The sequence below is a fragment of the Mytilus trossulus genome, unplaced genomic scaffold, assembly GCF_036588685.1.
Source record: "Mytilus trossulus isolate FHL-02 unplaced genomic scaffold, PNRI_Mtr1.1.1.hap1 h1tg000050l__unscaffolded, whole genome shotgun sequence".
Classification (NCBI taxonomy): Eukaryota; Metazoa; Mollusca; class Bivalvia; order Mytilida; family Mytilidae; genus Mytilus; species Mytilus trossulus.
Window position 1 is genome coordinate 3,236,453 of NW_026963292.1, and position 22,137 is coordinate 3,258,589.

Consider the following 22,137-nt stretch of genomic DNA (forward strand, 5'->3'; position numbering starts at 1 on the left):
AGAAAAGCTCACTTGGCCCTTCGGGCCAGGTGAGCTAAAAAGGGGGGTTCCAACCCCGGACCCCCTTTGGAAAATCTACGAAGTTTTAGAGGTAGATCGAAAATCCTTCAGTATAGTTTACATTCATTTTTGTATTGCAGGTTTATTGACAACATTGAATTTAATTCATTACTAATGACATCAAATAACTACCGTGTCATTTTACATGTCATATGAAAAATTTCAAAACATATAAAGTGAGTCGTATTTGTATAAGTACATAACAACATCCATGTTTAACTTAATGCGTCGAGTAGAGATAGTGCCATAATTCCTGTCCGTTATGCCCGTGTCACACTGTCCCGATTTTTACGCCGATGGCAACACGATTATTAGAATTTTCAAAATCGGGACTGATCGTATCAAGATCGGGCTAATCGTAGTGCCATCTTTAACCATCGGCCACTTTTTCTAGCCTTTGGGGACAACTTCGGGAAAGGTTCTAAATTTTTTAACATGTTAAAAAATCCCCGAAGGTGCGTCCGATGTTGAGGGTTCGTATTGAGTTCGTATCACCATCCTCACCATCGTAATGTCACCGGGAATGCATCTTTGAACATCGTATTGCATTCGTGTTTCCATCGTTTCCATCGGGCAGTTTTGACATTACGATGTCTACACGAATGAATCACGAAGCTACCCGAAGGTCTTACGATGGCAACACGACTTCGTGAAGACCTCGTAATTCCATCGTGTTGCCATCGAAAAAAAGTACGAAAGCGACAAGATGGAACTACGACGGCAATAAATCCACCTAAATGTAAGTTAGTTTTTGCGCTAAAATGCATTTAAATCGCCATGCGCGATATGCACTGGTCAGTCTAATACGACAGTTAATAAAGACGTTTACAAAATATGGAGCTCATATCATATGATGAGGACAAGAAAGGCGACACCTTGTTTCTTTTAATTCAAATGGAACAAGAAGAGCAGCTATTACAGGCTCAGGATTAACTTTTACGAGTAAAATATTACTTTTTGTCAATTTTTCATATCAAGTAACATAATGAAAATCATAAACGCGCCTCGTACACCAACACCGCAGGTACACGTATATAGGGAGACCAACTTTTTCTTCATTATTCTGATTTTTTATGCATCGTCTGAGTTGTTGTCACACGAATGTTTACTCCATAACCATTTAGTTTTCTAAATGTCATATGTTGCCGCATTTGTTGATTTCCCCACAACCTTCCGTTTGTCTATATTATTATGATATTCTCCTGGAAAGAGCTCTTTTTGAATAACGAACCCATAACCTCACCTTTAAGATAGATCAGTAAACATGGGCATAAGTATGGGTGATTATTCAGACTAGTGCACACATTTTACAGTTCAAACAAGGCAATGCCGAGCGAGGCATCCCCTCGTATGTAACATATTGGGGACAAATATGGACACCATATTTGTATATGATACATGCAGAAAATGGTAAATTGAATATGCAGGCATATTTGATACATTAACTATTTTTTTTAGAAATCAACCAAAACATTTAGTAACTAGAAATACCTTTTATATTGTCTTTAGAACCAGCAGGTAAAAAATGAACCAATTTCCTGTGTATTATGCTATTTCAAGGAGAAAAAACAAGTCCATCTGCATGACCTTGACCCTTGGACTTGAAAGTAAAAAATGTCAGATCATTACAAGGAGGAAAAATTTACCAAATGGGGTTAAAATCTTTAGAAGTATATTGGTTTTAGTGTCCACAAGGGTGATATTGCCTTGTATTACAACTGCCACTGTGACCTTGACCTTTGAACCTGAAAGTAAATTGCGCTTAAGATATTCTTAACGAGTAACACCATACTAAGTTTTGAGCATTTTGGTTCTAGAGTGTCCATAACAATTTTATCCACACGCAACTTACAAGTAGTATATGCAACTTAAATGCATCGTAAGCTGTACACTTTTAGACATCGTATGGCCATCGCGCCATCATCGTAATCCATCGTGTAGCCTTCGGAATCCATCGTGTAACCTTCTTGATCCATCGTGTAGGCTTCGGCTGAGATATGAGGCTTAAATACCCGTCTTCGGTTAACATTCGTGTGTCCATCTTTTGCTATCGTATATAATTTCGGCACCATCGTATAGACTACTTTATTCATCGTACTTGCTTCGGTCACTTTTTTGGTATTTGAACGAGATCGGGACCAACTTCGTACGAACTTACAATTTTCGCTTTCGGGTGTACATCGTATATAAAAATCGGGACAGTGTGACACGGGCATTACTGAACCCTTGCGATAACAATTTCAGAGGTATGTTTCAAGTCGAACATTCTTCCCTTTTTTAACATACCCTTATTTTCAAGTGACAATCTAATTTAGCGGCCCTTCAGTCATCCCAATCGATTCTCTTTGCATAATTTATTTTTTTTGCGTTAACTGTGATTGTGTTTTCGTAATGAATACGCGTGGAACATACAAAAAATTACCACTGGACACTAAACAAATAAATGAAAGCGAAAAATACAATGTAGTTCAAAAATAAACGTAACAAGCATTATAGCATTCTTGTTCTGATTCAAATATGATATATGATTAGCTTAGATGTATTTGGCAAAACTTTTAATAATTTTAGTCCTCAATGCTCTGCAACTTCGTACTTTATTTGGTCTTTTTAACTTTTTGGGATTCGAGCGTCACTGATGAGTCTTTTGTAGACAACACGCGCGTCTGGCGTTTATACAAAATTTAGTCCTGGTATCTTTGATGAGTTTATTTATAGCCACTGTTTTTTATGCTGGAATTAAAATATTTATGAAATTTTATAATAGATATGGTAAAACGTAATTCTTACCCACAAATACGTGATCGTTTTAACATACATGTATGGTATCGGTCGTGTAATTGGGCTTCTGGGCAATTTTCCGTACCAGATTAACACCTGTTCCAGTGAATCCTGATCCTGGTTTGAAATAAATTCAGTAAAAATAGGTCCAATTAAATTGCTAACAATCTTCAAACAGGCTTTAGTTCATTTTGGTATATTATGAAAAGCAATTAACTCGTTGAATTTTAACCAATTCTAATATTGTTCACTGAGAAACTTAGTATATTCCCTCCCGATAAAACTGTGGACTCGTTAATTAGGTTTTCAACGAAAAAAGAGGCCGAGACTAGGACTAGTTTTGAAAGGAGTAGTAAGGGCCGATTTTGGCCTCAAATTTCAGGTTCATCTAACGAAATGTTTTGGACACTTTTTAAACACTTTAGTGTCTATTTCAATTGATTCAATTTGTGTATGTGGAAGATTTTAACTGGTTAAGTCATTAAAAACGCTCCGATTCAAGCTTAAATATGAAAAATCTATCAAATACGCAAAAAATCGTCACTTTTCAGATGTTTTTTTTCAAAAATGAAAGTGGCCGCATCCGTGTTTATCCTCAACCTTTATATATGTTATGGATTATCATCAAATACAACTTACATTTCAATATCAAAGAATGAACGCGAATGCGGTCACTTTCATTTAAGACGGAAACCGTCTGATATTTAACTAAAATGCTAAAATTGTGAAAATTTCAGTAATTTAGCACGACTTAATGATAGTAGTACCCGATATATGTGCATTGTATTGTAAAAAAACAGCCCATATTTGTATAGCAGAAGCATTCTGCCTACAAATAAATAGCTAAAAGATTACATTTTCACAATTTTATAAATAAAACTGCTATATTTTGTGGCCAAAAAGGGTTCTTACTAAATCTACTCCTTTGAAAGTGTTTGTATTGACCCTGATTCTTTTATAACTAAAGTTTAAGAAAGATCTGTCATCTTATATTCACTTATATTTAGAAACACCAGCTACTTAAATAATGATTGTATTTGTAACCCGAAATTAAACGACACATATATTATTCAAAAACAAAATGTTTTGTACATGACCTTTTATGGCCACAGATGTCGTGTAAGTTTTTTATATATAAAAAAATTGTTTGTATGTTGCTGTATATTCTTTTATTATCTACTTATACACTTAATCTTTGATTTTATCAAAAGATCAAATCAAGGAGTTATTGCGTACAAATGATTTTAAATCTTAATAAATACTAAATATAACCACATTTCTAAATATGACAAACAAATATCAGAGAAGAAGTCCAAAGGAAAATTACGCGAAAATATAGCGAAAATAAGAAACTATAAATTATAATTGATTTGTAATGTTAAAACTAGCATGCACTCGTCCATGTTATAACATATTTATAAAAGTGGAGAGAATTCAAATATTCTGCTTGGTCGATTTAATGTTTTTTGTAAGGCTTTCATGCATGCTCATACATGAATAAAATGATAAATGATAACTTCCAATACAATAAGCTAGGGCATGCAGCTATATATGTTATACCGCTTCTTCGATGTAAATCAATTTCAACATTTAATTAATCATGCGTATCAAATGAAATCGTTAATGAATCGTTAATCTAATCGACACTGTTTTCATTCATACTAAAAATTTGAGACGGATGCGATCTGTTTCTAAAAGTGTCGGGTTTCAGTACACACATAAATATTCGATCACAGGTATTCACGGATGTAAACACTATAAAGGTGAGGAAAACGTTAATTCAAAGGTAAGTTAGGTCAATCACTTGTTATTAAAAACATCATTGTTGTATTTATTTGTTTTTACTAAAAATTAGATTAAAGGATGAATGTCTGACAATGGTTAACATATCAATTGCGACGGAACTTTTCAATTAACCTATATCAAGATTTACCACTTTTCAATGCACGCGCTTGACTGAACGTAACCTGTCTTGTACAGTTACATTCCTAAGTTACTTAAAGAAACTAGCTAGTGCACGATTATCATAATTTTCGTTTATAAATTTATGAATTTCAAAATTTAATCAATATTTCATTTCAACTGTTAATTATTCAGGGGCGAATTTTTAGCCATTTTAAAAGGGGGTCCCAACCTAGGATAAAAGGGTCCAACTGTAGGTCCCAATTCAAATGCATTGATAGTCCTAAAAAAGGGAAGGGGATTCCAACCCCCGACCCCCCCCCCCCCCCCCCCCCCAAAAAAAAAACCAACCCTGGATCCGCCACTCACGAATATAATAAGATATTAATTGTATTGCATATCGAGTATTAACAATGCACACTTTCTAATTCATTTCATCGACTGCTGATTTTGATGGGCATACATCATAAAGTAATGAAATAAATCCTGCTATGGTATAAAATATACGATCGATTATGTCCATGTTGCTAAGTGAATTTCAAACATCGCTGAATCAGTCAACTGGTTTGTTATAAATATAGCATTCTGAGGTATTATGAATGAAAAAAATAAACGTCAACAACATTTACTAGACTAGTATGTGAAAATATAATATCTAAAACCATTAAAGCCTGTCTCGGGTTCGCCGGACTTTCATCAAGAGTTATTTTAGGGTGAAAGCTCATAGGGTTCCAAATTGCAACGGGGGAGGGGTCCAGTTACGTTGTTCCGGATTTGGGATAGGCGCACAATAATGTTCCGGGGGTTGCCGGCCTCTGTCACTCCATTTCATGATACAAAGAGACGATAAGATATAAAATAGAGACACAATATTGACAGTCATGCTTCAATCTCTTCCAGGTAGTTCATATCGACAAAGTCGCGCATCAGTAGCAATGCTATTTTCTCTTTATTTCACAGGGTTAAAATTACATTAAAAGTTTAAATCTGCAGTTTTGAATAACTGTATCTAAATTATTTGAGAGTCGGGATGGAGAATCAATTTCTCTTTTATTTGCATTTTTTGCACATGTGTTCTATTATTAATATTTTATTTAGCACCCCATTATTTTCTTTCATTATTTTAGGGGCCTATATGTTTCTCTATTATTTGTTTATTTTTTGTTGTATTTTCTGTAATATTGGGCAAATTTTAAATCATGATTCTGAAAATCCAGACCCTCTTAATCGTTAAAATTCAGTCTCTACACCTAATATGAAAAGACTAGGTCAATGAGGGTTACAGTGTGCTAGCAATACAGCTTTTATATGAAAACCAGAAACATTTCTGTAAACGTAGATTAATAAAGCTTTAGAGTGCGTTTGTTTCTCACCCGAAATTTTGTCATCGATGACTACCAATGATGACTATTGGATTATCAGTCGGTTTTTTCTGTAGCCGTATAGTTGAGTTGCATGGGGACAAATCTTTTGATTGGTCGATGTTATTGACACAAGAGCGATATAGACTAAGTGCTAAATTAATGCTACTAGTTAACTAAACTTAATCTCTATATTTGCACAAAACTTAATCTCTATATTTGCACAAAACTTAATCTCTATATTTGCACAGAAATTAATTACTATATAAAACTTTTGATAAAACTTTCAATTTAACCCGTTGATGGAAAAGATTAAACCTCAAAGTAATGATTTTAAAAGGGCATATATCTTATTGCTCGTCCCTTATGTGCGTGCTCGGGTGTAATCTTGCAATAAAGATTAAAATCCAAACGATGCCCAGACGTTTTTAAAATAGAAAAGAAATGTATGCAGTTATCACCTTTTAGCAAAGCAAAGAAGATAATGCACAAAAGCACTTGCAGATTCTTGATGGGGGCTTATAGGTACCCTCTCCCCCTTTTATTGCAAAATATAAAAAAATTGTAATAAATATTTTATGGGCGATCTGAAATATTACTCCTTATTTAGTCCTATAATATAAGACTTTGTAGGTTTATATCGTTTGTATTTAACGTTTTTTTTATCGGATGAACATAGTGAAGTGGTTCAGCGTTGCTAATAAAAAATATCCGATAAAAAACGTTGAATGCAAACGATGTGTAGTTACTAACTTGCGGAAGTCTAATACATTAGGACTAGCCCCCTTATTTAGAGAATCTCACATCCGTATACCCTCTTTCACTAATGTTTATATTATTAAACAGACAAGCCTGCATTTATACATGCCCGCTAACCAAGACCCTTCACAGATGCCTAGTAAGCGAGCACAGCACGTACATGTAAAAGAATCCGGTGTTGAAGCAGAACATTCGATTTTCTTTTGGATACCTTAATACCTTGTGTGTAAATTTAAGGTCGTCGTCATCACATTTTTGCTTCCTGTTATTATTTTTAAATTCTTTTAGCTTTATTAGTTAATTGTGATTTAACTTTCAAATAATTAACTGCCATGGTTTTTTTTTATGTCGGCCTTATTCGTTGGAATTGGGAGAAATTACAATTTTGGAGGAAAGGGCTGACCTTCTCTGTCTGAATTAAGTCTTATATCAGAAAAAAGCGATCTCATATACAGTATCAGAACTACAAAATTCGTAATTAATATATGACAGTTTGGAATTCAAAAGAAAAACTTTATTGTGTGGCATCTCCCAATAACATATCAATACCTTAATATGTCCTTAGTCTGTTTTTCGGGACTCCATAAGTAGATTAATAATAGAGGAAATTTGAATATAACTATTTTTAAACTAAAATCATAATGAGCCTTTTTTGTTTATTTTCAGTTTGAATCACAGAGCTGTATTTGTGTAGATTATCCGCCTGTATGTATAACGTGGTATGTATGGATCGATTGTAAAATCCGTCATAATTATATGATCCCTTAACATTAATAATATTTAGTAAAACTGCAAAATTACTTTTAATATGACCTTTATACTATCTACACAAAAATGTCGGCCTTTTGTTGAGCACAATGACACCCGGGCACCGTTAGAACCAGAAAATAATCTGCTAAATTGACATTTTTGTCCTTTTATTAATTATATAAACAGATACGTAAAATTATACCAAAAGTCACATTAAATTGACTTTTGGTATAAACCAAGTGAGGGAAAACATGTCGCATTTCTCTTTTGTATGTCAAAGTATTGTATAGGGACATTGCAATTAGATCGCTACGATATGTAATGAAGTTTCGCCAAAAAATGTAGTATGTTTTTCACAATATTTTTAATATGCATATGTTCAATGAGAATTAAGTATTTATTAATTCATTCATTCACAACGTAAAATATTGATACCATGTACTAAAGACCACTGGTGAAAAACTGATAATCGTAACTTTAATTACGACGATCCCAATATGGCGACGGCAGCAATAGGTAAAATCTTTTCAGTCATTTTTCTCAAAGGTATCATGCTGTCAAGAGTTACTCAGCTGCAAGGTTTTCTATATCTATGTATGAAGACATTTTGTAAAATTAGTACTCTTTAAATTTCAGATATGCTTAGAAGATGACACCTTCCTGTGCAAGCACCATACATGTATTTTGTTCCTGTCATATGAACCGAAAATGTAGGATATTATTTTTTATGATCGTTTTTGCGCCGTTTTTCCTATTTGTAACAGTTTATTACAACTGGCCAGTTTTTCATGTGTTCATAAACCAAGATATAATGAGTCCTTGTGTTCTTCCGCAGTTCGACTTTTACGATTCATCCATTGCTAATTTCTTCTGGAAGCCGGATCCAGTTAAGTGTGAACCATGGGATGCTCTTATGTTAATAGATTCAGATGGGATGTTACAATTCAATAGTTCTGCAGTTAAGGCGTCGGGATATGATGATTTGAAGTGTGTCTACAAAAAAGTAGTTCGTGTCGGAGACTTCAATGTAACATTTACTGAAGAGACGGTATTCAAGAAACCAGTTTACATACCTCATGATATTATATATGTACAATGTAAACAGAACGATAAATTAGTTTATGACAACCTTCATTTTCATATAGATAATAAATCAATTTTACAACAAAAAAATTTAGGAACCGAAAATCAGGACGAATTAAGTATTTATATGTTTGGATTAGATTCTTTATCGCATTTACTTGCTGAACGTAAGATGCCACTGACTATGAACTATCTAAGAGACAATCTTGGTGCGTATATTTTAAACGGCTACACAAAAGTAGGTGACAATTCGCACCCGAATTTAGTTGCCCTGTATACTGGGACTACAGGAGGCAGCGAGTTGCCGGGAGTAAATATAGATACAATGCCTTTTGTGTGGAAGAATTTCTCCGCTAAAGGTTATGTTGACATGTATTGCGAAGATTGGCCAAGTATTGCCACATTTACTAACTTCACTGTTCCGCCAGCCCATCATTATTTTCGACCATTTTTTCTGGCAGCAGAAAAAATCCGCACGCAATCAATACGTAATGTTAGAAGATTGTTGCTATTTTTAGAACATCATAACTTCAGATTAAAAGATGTTTCATTTTTATGTTTTGGCAACACACCGAAGCATCAGCTTGTTATAGACTATTATAAAAGATTTATCGAATCCTATGGGAACAAGAAAAAGATCGCAGTTTCATTCTTGAATGAGATTGGACATGATTTTCTTAATTTCTATGAGCATGGTGATAGAGACACAATGAAATTGTTCAAGTGGATGAAAGAAAGTAAAAAACTTGATAACGGCGTTATCGTTCTTTACGCAGATCATGGACCGAGGTATAGCGAAATTCAAAACACTGGTATAGGTCGTGTAACCAGCATGATGCCAACTTTAGCAATATATATACCTAAACAAATACGGGACCGTTTTCCGCATTTACATGCAAATTTAATGAAAAATACAGAAAGACTCACAACACCATTTGACGTACACGAAACGTTAATGGATATCTTAAATAAAAATTTCCAGGTTCAAAAACCAGTTGATATTCGTAAAAGTATCCCAAGAGGTATAAGTCTCTTTCGGGAAATTCCGGAAAGCCGAAGCTGCAATCAGGCAGGAATTCCCGAACATTATTGTCCATGTTATTCATCAAAATTAATTAATATTAAAGATCCTGTGGTAAGGGAGGTTTCTTTATATATTGTCGATAAAATAAACCATATTCTTGAACATGATTTACACCGTTGTGCCAAATTGACATTAAACACAACACATCGCGCTTCGCTCGTGAAATCAAACTTTGTGCGCGACAAAGCTGTAGAAGAATGGTCGTTACGAACGTTTGTCTATACCTCCTCAGAAGACAGACGGTATCTTATAGCATTAGATACTTTCCCAAGTAAGGGTAAATTTGAAGCTACTGTTCAATATAATGGCAAATCTGATATGAAACTGTTAGGGGATATAAGTAGAATAAACAAATACGGAAATCAGTCGAGTTGTATACCAGACATTCGTGATCAACTAAAACTATACTGTTTCTGCATAAAATAAAATTTAAAAAAAATATACATTATTTTGTTGCTTTTATTTCCTATAGTTGTTGTTTATTAATTTAAAAAACCAAAGAGGCTGTATCCGTATGATAAGAGCAGTTATGTCACTCTTGAAGTAGCAAAATAGATAATTATTTCAAAACATTATATTCACCGCGGCAAAAATCACGAGAAGTCAATACCAGATAATTATATATACTTAAAGATTATTTTTTTTTAATTTTATTTTCTTTTTTGCCAGTCTAATTATTAATTTTTTACTTTTTGTTTTTTAACGTTTTTGTAGGGATGAAAAGGAGTGCGTATTATATACAACTTTGCACTATGTACGGCTAATTACGGTAATTGTATATTAGCCGATATTCGTTTAGGTGGAGTCTACTGAATACGTCACGAAAAGAAAAATAAATAGACGACGTAAAAAAAAGAAGATTAAATTGAAAATGGAGATTGGGAATGTGTCAAAGAGACATCAATCCGACCAGAGAGCAGACAACAACCGAAGGCCACCATCATTATATAGACTATGCATAAAGAAGACAGGGTATGATGCATCATTCTACCAGCGACCAAATGACGTAGATAAAAACATCTCTAGGTCATCATAGGTCTTAATCAATGATAACACTGAATACCACATAAATTGTAAAATGACAAACATAAAACAATTCCAACGAAATATACTAACGGCCTGTTTTAGGTACAAAAAAATATGATAGCCAGATATAAGAGAAATTCAATTAGTAAAATGTTCTTGACATGAGATAGGAACATACATACATAATGTGGCGATGTATAACATATTTGTGTTCCGATCTAAGACAGTTGTATTACAGCACAACATAAGGACAAACTAAAATATTTTTGACAAAAACTTCACACGAGGCACACACAAAAAACCAACTTCTTACTATACACGGCTAATCACGGTAACTGTAAATTAGCCGATATCCGTTTAGGTGAAGTCATTTAGAACCGATCTGAGAGTACTGACAGTTACTAAAAGCTAGTCGAAAGACAATAACAACTAATACAAATCATTTAATAAAAACAATATAGATTAAAAGTTGATAGACATTAAATCTTCACAAAAGGTAGTTTTTTTTTACACATTTGAATATGTCAAGATATATTCTCGTGTCTGCATGGTCAGATCATTGCAGACAAAGCAAAAACACAGTATCTGTATTTTAATCATATTTGGTTAATATATATCAGAGCTACCTTTATTTTTTATTCGTTAATTTTCTATGCCATATGATATCCGTTTTTTTTTCCCTTTCATTTTAACACACCTTATTCTCTTTTCTTAGTAATTTTGCCGATTTTTTACTATAATTTTTATTGTATTTTTAGCCATATTTTCTGCACGTTTTAGTAATTATATATTCTGCAAACCTCATCCATACCTTCAAACAAGGGGCATTGGGGACTTAGGTTTCAACTCAATACTTCAGGATATGGGGCTTATTTTTATATGAAGCAGACATTTTCAATAATTTCGACTTATTTTTTTGTCACATATATATGTCATATTATTTCAAGTCGGGTAAACTAAGACACGTATATATATATATACATAAGACTCCGTTTATGTGATGTTTTTAAAGGTTTTTCTTTTAAGTTGATTAGAATGTATTAGAGGATGGTGACAATCTAGAAACATTTGTAAAATACGAAAACGAACTATTAATTTTGAAAGTATATACAGAAATAAAACAAATCAAACATCGTGATGCATATAGGTACATACAAAAAGCATGTTTTTTAGCTTAAAAATAGGGTGAGTTCGCATGAAACATTCAGGCAAGAGATGAGACTCTGGAAGTCGTTTTGGGAAAATCAACCGGACAAACCAGAGTCAATAACATCAACCTTAACTGATGTTAGGGCATGCTCGACTTTATTTCCAAACATCATGCAAGTTCTCTTCTTACTTTCTTTGACGAGCGTCACGTCAAGCTCCACCGAAAGAGCTAACTCGTCCCTTAAGTTGATCAAGAATGATTTGAGAAGCACCATGAAGGAGGATCGCCTAAATGCTCTGCTTCTTTTATATGTTCACAGAGACATTAAACTTGATTTTGATAAAATTATTGACGATTACGCCATGAGAAATCCACGTAAAATGGTTCTAATGAATCCACTCTAGTAATTGAAAATGAGAGTCCGTCAGTATTTTTATGTGTTCATTTTAGGTTTTGCGTCAAGGTACATGTATACTAGAAATATGTATATTTCAACATTAAAGCAATACTCAGAACGAATTAAAGAACTTTATTCTTCAGTATTTATTTGTCTGGTATCATGTGTGTCGTTCAACGAAACCCGAACTTAATCAAAAATAGAGGGATTACTTCATAATTTGATGCTAAATTGTTGAAATTCAGGAGCTTCTGAGCTTCCCCATGGACCCTCAACCGTAATCACGCCTCTCGTTCATAAAATCCTGGCCTATGAATTGAAATGTTAAGTAACTCCTTATACCCTTGAGTTTGGAATTCCTCGTTATTGGTCTACTGCTGTTAAGATCCATCCAATCATTTTAATATACCATAGACAATTAATGGAGAGAACTCGGCATAAAAAAAATGTCACACCCTGATACTTTAACTATAAAATATACATGCTATATAAGCAAAAAAAAGGTCCAACATTTTTTTCGCCTGCGAAGCGAAGCGAGGCGAAATATTTTATTCTACGCCCCCCCCCCCCCCCCCTTTTCAAATATCCTGGACACGCCCCTGAGTACTGCATGTACTACATTTTGTAATAACTCTTTTTAATACGGAAATATGTCGTAGTCACTCCGGTATGAACCGGTCACATATCATCCGGGCTACAAGGGGAAAGAACAAAAGACAGAGAAAATTGACAAACTCAATCAACAAAATATATCATGTTATCCCGCTCAGTTAGAGCCGAAACTCGAAGCAGAGCCAAAGAAGACATCAAACGTGTTATAAATGCAATTGACAAAGTTAGAAAATGGTAAGAAAACGGAGAAAAATTGACGTGTCCAGAGCTCCAGATAAGAATTCACAAATTGGGGTTTTTACCCCCCATTTTCTTATATAATTGGGTGATAAAGTTTTTTAATTGCATTATCAATTCCAATTCACCCCTCAAGTTGATACCAAATTGGGTTTTTCACCACCAATCTCCTTAATGTATTGGGTTTTTTCATCATCACAATATTAATATAATATCAACCCCAGATTTTTTCCATCTTAAATATGTTTCTTTCTTTGTTTAGCTGTTTTATTTGGTTTAGGGTAAGGGTTAGGGTTATTTCATTTATTCACTGAGGAGCAATTGTAGGATTAATTTGTGTCCCCTTTCAAACCTTTAGCCATTTTAAATTTGTATTTTCTCACACAAACAGATATGTGTATTCACAGGCACTTGTCTTATACCTTTATATAATAAATTGTGAGAACAGAGCCCGTGTGTGTATTCGTTAACTAACCGTAAAATGAAAAAAAAAAATAGTATAAAAACTCTAATTATACTTGAATGTTTTTGTTTTATTCAATTTACATAAATCTGGGTTTAGTTGTCTTCTATTAGAAATTTTGGTTTCTGATGCTATATCATGTCATAATTGATTTGGCCATTTCACTTTTTACAAGTGATTTCGTTTTTGACGAAACCCCGTGTTTATTAGCAATGTTCTTGTTCTCGTTAAGGTACGCACACACGCCCGTGCGTTCGATGGACGCTTCCTTAAAATACTGGCTGAGTTTTGTTATCATCATAACTTTCCCTCAGCTTTTCATAAGAAGCAGAAAACATGCTTCTGTTCAATATTTTTACATGACATTCACTTTCGTTTTAATTTAATGTATTTTATGATAAATCCCGAGCAATGCGAAAAAAATATGACTACATGACACACGCTTATTGGATAAACGTCAAGAAGATCGAAATGTTTTCAAAAGCACGTGTACCTATTGAGCAAGGGAAAACGCCAACAGGGACCCATTTTAGCTGCTTGATGCAGGGATCTATTTTTAGAACGAAAGGAAAATTCCAATTATAAATATTATAAAAATAGATTTACGCGACGACTGTAAACAGATAAGGGTAAATAACGCAAACGGTAGCCAATAAAAGGGTTGAGAACTCATGGTTTTGGTATATAATTGGGTTTTCCTTTGAATTATTTGGGTTATTGAACCCTGCAATGGGCAATTGTATTGTTTTTTTTTATTATTTGTATTGGGTGATCACGCAAATACGCAGCTTATCTGGAGCTCTGCGTGTCAAGTGTGTCTGGATATTTTTTATTTGTAATTTATGCTACACGACGCGACCACTGAACCATTTGACATACATAACGAGATACATCAATTGAGTAATTATATTACAGATTTTAGCCAAACAAATATTTAAAGAGATATTATGCAGTTTTTACATTTACTCTGCCTAGCTCTGATCACAGGGATCAGAGACCGAGAATCACAACAATTGTAGTCTTGAAGATATAAAAAGCCTTCTTTTGTAGTCTAACTAGTAGCTGCTAAAACGTAGCTCTTTTTAAAGGTCCTCTTGATGATTATGATATACATGTAAGGTCCTGTTGATTTTGATATTTGCGGACATGGTCTGCAAATATCAAAATCATCAAACTATGTTTATTCGCAGCTATCTAACTAGTTGAGCTAGGAAAGTCCTTCTTTGGCTCAATTAGTTAGAGTACTGCCATAAGACCCCCAGATTGAGGGTTCCAATCTAACTGCTACCATCCATGCAGGATAATTCACTTTTAACTTGTCAACATGGTCAAACATCGTTATTTTGAGAACTTTTTTCAACCACCATTGAAATATTTGTACAAGACAGGGTTCATCAGAAATGGACCAACCATGTAAGAAATCTGCAGGGGCGTATCTAGAAAGAAACGATGTTAAGCAACTACCGGCGAGCGGAGCGAGGCGAAAAAATTTTGGGACCCTTTTATGCAGATTTTTTTTTTTTTTCGGTTTTCGGTCATAGGACGGTTATAAAAGAGGCGCTATATGTAGTCAGGACTTATAAAAAAAATATGATTGTAAAGCTATTAATAAATCTTCTGAATAGAGTAATACTTAAACAAAACATATTTTTGATACAGAATTTACTCAAAATCGTCAAAAATATTCTCTTCGGGTCTAGGCAGAAACAAACTGCTCTTGTCAATATTCACACTGAATGAATATGCAGTAACTGCATGTCGTTGTTCATTGTTCACGGATCGTACATTTGTTTTCAACATACATAGTACACTGATATATCTCTATGGTAGCACTCGCAAGATGTTATAAACCAGCATATATTCGGCATATTGCGATCTCCCAATTAAATTCGTCAAAATTACATGCCAGATCAGTTTCGTATGTCTCAGACAATGTTGAGATTTGTTCGTCTGCTATATTTCCTACAACACGATGAAGCAGATACAGCACAAAGAAGCGATTTCCGATAATACTAGACGCGACTTCACTCTCCAATTCCCTTATCATATGGTATATGAACTCAAAACATAATGAGACTTTCCAATACTGTTTTGGCGTGTTTGCAGGGTGATTGGCTCCGGTAGTCTGTCGGCCACACGCCTCGGCATATTTTCTATTATATCGAAGGGACCTGATAATTCTCATGCCGATTGGTATATTTCATTCCAAACTGCTGAAGCGTACACTGTAAAATGTGCTCCAAAACTACATGTCTTAGACTGAATATTACAAATTCAAATCTTGTAAAAAATACAAGTTACTGTCCGATTTTGCCATCAATTCCAATAAAACTTTTATTTTGAAACCATATGCCGTTATTCAATGATAGTCCATCAATTAAAAAAGTGACAACATAGATGTTTCCTTTAACATTCAATTTATAAGTTTATATTTTGCCATTATTTTTTTTTGCATGCCGAATCGATGTGCACGCAACTGCGTGTTGGCGTATAGGGAGCTACGTGCCTGATCTGTATTCTTACGATTACATGTATAAACATGATAACTACCATGACTATGGATGCACAAATGGCACAGCTGACATTGATAACAAAAGGAAAAATTACGCATTCCACACACATTGTATGTTTGCAAATATTGTCATGTTACAAATGTACTTTAATGGTATTTGTCTTGGTTATTATTCAATATTTGGATTTTACACCAATAAAATTATTGAATCTATGAATCTGGAAAAGTTTAAATGTGTACATGTAACATGCCTTAGATAAATTACATTCAAATGCATTTTATGTTTTAGAAAAGTAACCACTTGTTTAAAAACTTAGCTTGGAAAGCGTAAATTTTACCCCTATTACCATGATTACATTTATCATGTTTATAGGAACAAATATGCTTTTAAAAGTCAATCATGTGTGTTTATGATTTATTTGTAATTTATAATTTCTAGGGAGAAACGATGGGTGACTATTGGAGAAACAACCATGAAAATTTTTAAATGGGTACCAGTCACAGCCTCTGAACCCAGTCAGGTATGTACTCAAACTATTGTATTACATTTTAAATGCAGTCCCATGTATATATAGAGAAGATCTGGTTTTGTGTTGATGGGGCAGCAACCTTACACTTGAAGATAACTAAAATAATAATCTTTACATGTTACAGTGATTGATTTATTTTTGCTTGTTAAGAGTCATGTGACAAATTTATTTAAGATGAAAGGATGTTTTTAGTGGGACAGACAAATACATGTGGTAAAATTAAACAAGTTAAGAGATGACTGAATTAAGCTGAAATCTTTACTTGTACCAAGATCAGTCAAGAAATTAAACAAAAGATAAATTCAGTACATTTGCTACTGCTCCATGCGTTTAGACAATTTGTGTGCAAGCTAAGAAAAAAAAATTTGGGGGTAGAAACTGGTGAATATTTTGAAAAAATCAAAGTGTTTTTATTTGAACAGTTAATTTATCTCAATGAAAATTCATGTTTACACAAAACTTCTGACTACTGGGCTGGTGAGCAATGATGAGGAATAGATAAATATTGTACAATGGATAGCCAGTTAAATCATTCTCATATCATACATGTATCATATCCTGGGTTACTGTTCATCTAAAATATCTATATTGTGTCAATGTATTGTACTAGTACCTACATATACATATAATTGTTTTAACAGGGTGGAGGTCTTAAAAGAACAATAAAGGCAAGAGGTAAAACTGTTGCAAAGAAGACAGAAAACAAAGAAAATACACCATCTAATGATAGGAGCTTTTCTAGTCAAGGTAGGATAAATGTCAACAGCTTTATAAAAAGTCTATGTAATTAGATATTCATGAACACAAATATAATGTAAGGTACTTATGTCTATCTTAGCAGGTTCATCTGACCTTCACTGCATGTTCATGGTTCATAAGGGGGGGGGGGATATTTATTGTATGTAGAATAAGATGATGTAGTATGAGTGCCAATGAGACAACTCTTCGTCCAAGTCATAATTTGTAAAAGTAAACAGGTGTAGTCAAAGTACAGACTTCAACAGGAAGCCTTGGCTTACACCCAACAGCAAGCTATAAATATTACAATGTATTACAGATTGTCCATTTTGAACTCCAGCATTGTTAAAAATACAGCTGCTGATGTTGCAATTTAAATAGTTACATCAAGTAAATGCAACCCTTGCTTTACTTCAATAATAAACATGAAAATATGGCTTTGTTTCCTAAGCAAAAGAAGAATGTCTTATTAGATTTTTTAAATTGCAGGTCCCTCAAGTGTTTATACAGATGACAACACTCAGCAGTCAACTATGTCCACAGCTGATAGTGAATGTTCTGGGTTTATAAATGAAGATTCAAACCAATCTTATGCTGAGAATTCTAACATGGCGTTTTCTCAAGTTGGAGAAGATAGCAATGAATCAGATCAGAATAGAACAACTGATGTCAGACTAGGTAATTGTCTACTTTGATTACATACTAAACTACCTAAAAATAAGGAGATGTGGAAAGATTGCCAATGAGACAACTATCCACCAGAGTTAAAATTAATTATTGGAAAATAATTAAAAACTGCTATTCAGCCTTAAACAATGAGAACAACCTTCTGTTTTAAGGACTTTAACAGCCCTCTTGCAAGTAAAACCCCCATGGGCATTTTGAAAAGTTGGCAGGTATGCTACATGAACTTATGAACAAAAGACAACCACTGCACTACATGCTTCTAACTTGAGACAGGTACATTTGTTAATTAAGAATGTGGCAACATTAGCAAGGTTTAACATGGTTTAACTTGATTGTGTGTTCTCAACTCCCCTCCTTTCATTCCCCTTGGACAGTTGTGTAACAACATCAAAGCAAGATAAGAACAATCTGTATATAGGTCAGTTGTACATGTATTATGTTACCCCTACCTGTCCATTGGAGTGACTTGTTTCAAAACATTGAATTTTCAGGAAACACTTATAAGATATTCAAGAGATTAGGTTTGATTGCCAATGAGACTGCTACCCACTAGTCCAAATGACATGGATGTGAGCAATTGTAGTTCATGTTCAACACTGATAAAGAATTAAGAAATAATTCATGGGGGCTTGATTTTACCACGGGTTGGCCCTTTATGACTATCGCTCAGGGGTAAAATATTTGTCATAAAGGGCCAACCCGTGGTAAAATCTAGATATATTCAAGCCCCCATGAATTATTTTGATTCTGATAGGAGACATACGGCAATTCTTTTGGATCGAAGCGCTTTAGGTGTAGGCAAATTTTTGCCGTTCCCATAAATAAACGCACTAATAAACTAGCGTAAAAGAACGGAGCAAACTGCATTAGTGACATGCTTAAACTATTTAAAATAATGTAATAAGACAGTTTTGGATGAATTTGAATGATAATTTATTTATATGTCTTATATGATGTACAATAAAGGGCTTTTGCCACATTTTAGCATCATTTGTGTATGTTTCCTTGTGATGATTTTTGGATTCACAAGCGTGTATTTTCCCGTAAAATGCTTACATTCTAACGTCATTGTTCTATGACGTTGGGTATCTCATTCATAAAAAAGCATATGACGTGGGAGTACAATCAGAACAGCTCTGGCAATATATTCATATTTTACCACGGGTGTGTACTCAAAGCGTTTGAAGGACGTGATGTTAGAATATAACTTTTAGCCCCCACATGAAAAGATATGAAACAGCTGAAACCAGAAATACCCTAAAAGAAATTATTATTACTAGACATTTCAAGCTATATAAATATTATTTGTTTTTGTAGCCATGAGTATGATGCGTGAAGAAAAGAAAGATACAAATGGTAAGATCTATACATGTACATGTATTGTACAGTTAAATTCATATCAAAACTAAAATTTGAAAACACACATACCTAATTCAAAATTTGACAAAGGCAATATTTGTAGTAAGTAGATAATTTTGCCTGTTATCAATTGAAAAAATATATCTTTTTTCTTACAAAAAATCTTCAAAACTTGGGAATCATTCATTTTTGTGAGTTTCAGTTTAGTCGATTGAGAAATTCTTGTATTTTCATTGATATTTAATAAATATTAAAGTAGTTTAATTTGGTGTTCTGATTTTAATTTCTTAACAAAAGCAGGCTACAATTACAATAAAACATAACAAGGGAATGGGTGATGTTTAAGGGAAAATTCCAGCGTCAGTTCACCCAGTTGTATTTTAAACACAGCTGGAATTTAAAATAAACTGTCTGTTGGTCTACTAGTAATTAAATAAAATCATTCTGGAAAAAAGTCTACATGTATCACTCAATGGTTTGATTTTTTCAACCATTTTGCTTTGTCAAATAAAAGTGGCATTCTCACCTTTTATAAACATTATAAATGTCTTACAAGTTGTCATGGAAGAACAAAAAAATATATTCATTTTCTTATTAGATAAGAAATAAAATCACAATAGAAATTGCCAAGTTGTTCCAATTTAAGTATTGTGTATGTTTTAGAGATGTTTTTCTCAAGTTTATTTGTCTTATACATGTACGTTTTCACTCTTTCAGATTCCACTACAAGTAAAGAATCAGAAGAATCACCGGTCAAGAGGCCAAAAGTAGAATCATCATGATGACATTAGGCTATTGTTTTATCATTGTGTCATCTAATTAATTAATAATGATAATGGGGATATTTTTTAAAGATGTTTTTTTCCCCACATTATTCATGAGAAACAATTTTAAAGGGAACATATTCATAAAAAGTTCACATCTATAATCATGATACTGTCAAATCATGTAGTACAAAATAAATCATAAACTCTTAAATATATTGATATGAATTTTGTAGAATAATATGAATTTATTATTTTTTTGTGGTGTCCAATTTTCATAGGTATCGTGGTTACAGGTTAACCATGAATTCAATTTTTCTAGGAAATACATATGTTTCTATAAGCTTTATGAAAAATTGGGCAAAACCAAGAACTCAAGCGTCTATGAAATTTCAAATTTTATTAAATTTAAGATAATTGGTACCCATGATATTTTATAATGAGTCAATGGATCAACTATATTTGATGATGAGTAAAAGTTGATGAGATCTGAGTATCAATTGTCATGTCAGAGATCAATTGTAATAGTAAGATGTATATATGAATTATGGCTTGTAAAACTGTGTTCAACATTTACATATTATTATTGTATTAGTTGTTACATGAAGCAATTTGTAGATATGATGTTGTATTAGTAAAAGTTAGTAAAGATATGGCAGTTTCTTCTAATTTTGTGTATTTATGCAAGGAATGATGGACAAAATGATGTCATAATATGTGTTGTTTGGTTTTCCATAGCCAAATGATAAAAATTAAAACAGTCTCTTGATCTAATCTTTTGAAATCTGAACACAATGCAGCGTAAAATACAGATCAAGTTTGATTTTGTTATTTTTGAATTTACTATTCCAAGAAACTATATCCCTGTAAGTTTACCGGAAATTTAGATTTTTTTTGGTTTCCTGATGAAAGTTTTTGAAACAATTTTTGTAAAATTGGGGAAAAAATGTAATGGATCTACTTAATACAAGTCAAGTTACATTTTCATCGTTGTTTACTGTGGATTCATTAATATTTGTTGGATACCAATTTTCATGGATTTTAATGGTTCAGAAGAAACACGAATATAAATGTTCAACGAATTACAAATTTACTAAGGTTTTGTATGCAGACTTGGCCAAAACCCCTGAAATTAAAAATCCATGAATATGCAAATTTTCCTCAAAACACAAAATTTAGTACCCACGAAAATAAATGAATCCACAGTATCATAAAATCGAAGTTGCCATAAAAATTCGATTTCTTTTTGTTTCCAGATGACAATTACAGTACTGCTTGACCCAAACTTTTGAAAATTGGCAACAATGTCATAGACCTTGAAATACATGTCAAGTTTGATTTTAATGGTTTTAAAATTTACTGGTCAATACTTGTTACTTATAATAACCTCAAAACTTGGGTTTCCAGATGATACTTCAAGAACCAATGTTAAATATATAGTGACATTTGCACATATTCGTTCATGAACTTTAAGATACTGGTCATATTTGATTTTGATGGTTGTGACATCTACTGTTCTACAATAACGGCCTTTTTTCAACGTAAACATTTAGATTTTTAGGTGGAAAATATGAAAATAAAGAGATATGGTATGGTTGCCAATGAGAGAACTATTAGTCAGAGACAAAATGATGTATTTGTAACTATATGCACATATGGATTTCAATCATGAGTAAAATTGATCATCTATAGTAAAATACCATGGCATGACAAAATTTAATATGAGAAAAGCAACAGCCTGATTTATGCTAATGTAATAAAGCAACAACAAATATGACAAACTACCACCAACAATAACCACTGAATAACAGGTTCCTGATTAGGGCCAGGCACACATACAGTTAAACAAAATCATTTTAGATTTTAGTACAATGTTAAAAATCAT

The 22,137-nt window shown here is 33.2% G+C and overlaps 2 protein-coding genes across 2 annotated transcripts; both read left to right on the forward strand.

Annotated features, from left to right (window-relative positions):
* The first annotated feature begins 4,490 nt into the window (after positions 1–4,490).
* LOC134699353 (uncharacterized) lies at positions 4,491–10,203 on the forward strand. Its single transcript, XM_063560961.1, has 3 exons — positions 4,491–4,601; positions 7,527–7,579; positions 8,247–10,203. The coding sequence occupies exon 3, from the start codon at positions 8,260–8,262 to the stop codon at positions 10,201–10,203; it is 1,944 nt and encodes a 647-aa protein (XP_063417031.1). The 5' UTR covers positions 4,491–4,601; positions 7,527–7,579; positions 8,247–8,259.
* Positions 10,204–13,002: 2,799 nt separating this feature from the next.
* On the forward strand, positions 13,003–20,905 carry LOC134699248 (B-cell CLL/lymphoma 7 protein family member A-like). Its single transcript, XM_063560859.1, has 6 exons — positions 13,003–13,196; positions 16,614–16,695; positions 17,346–17,451; positions 17,932–18,120; positions 19,447–19,485; positions 20,206–20,905. The coding sequence occupies exons 1-6, from the start codon at positions 13,105–13,107 to the stop codon at positions 20,268–20,270; spliced, it is 573 nt and encodes a 190-aa protein (XP_063416929.1). The 5' UTR covers positions 13,003–13,104; the 3' UTR covers positions 20,271–20,905.
* The last annotated feature ends 1,232 nt before the right edge of the window (positions 20,906–22,137 follow it).

What these genes read in the sequence shown, in the direction of transcription:
- LOC134699353 (XM_063560961.1), top strand. Translation starts at nt 8,260, where the DNA reads ATGACACCTTCCTGTGCAAGCACCATACATGTATTTTGTTCCTGTCAT.
- LOC134699248 (XM_063560859.1), top strand. Translation starts at nt 13,105, where the DNA reads ATGTTATCCCGCTCAGTTAGAGCCGAAACTCGAAGCAGAGCCAAAGAA. An exon ending in ATTGACAAAGTTAGAAAATG is followed by an intron (nt 13,197 to 16,613) that starts GTAAGAAAACGG and finishes TATAATTTCTAG; the next exon opens with GGAGAAACGATGGGTGACTA. An exon ending in TAGGAGCTTTTCTAGTCAAG is followed by an intron (nt 17,452 to 17,931) that starts GTAGGATAAATG and finishes TTTAAATTGCAG; the next exon opens with GTCCCTCAAGTGTTTATACA.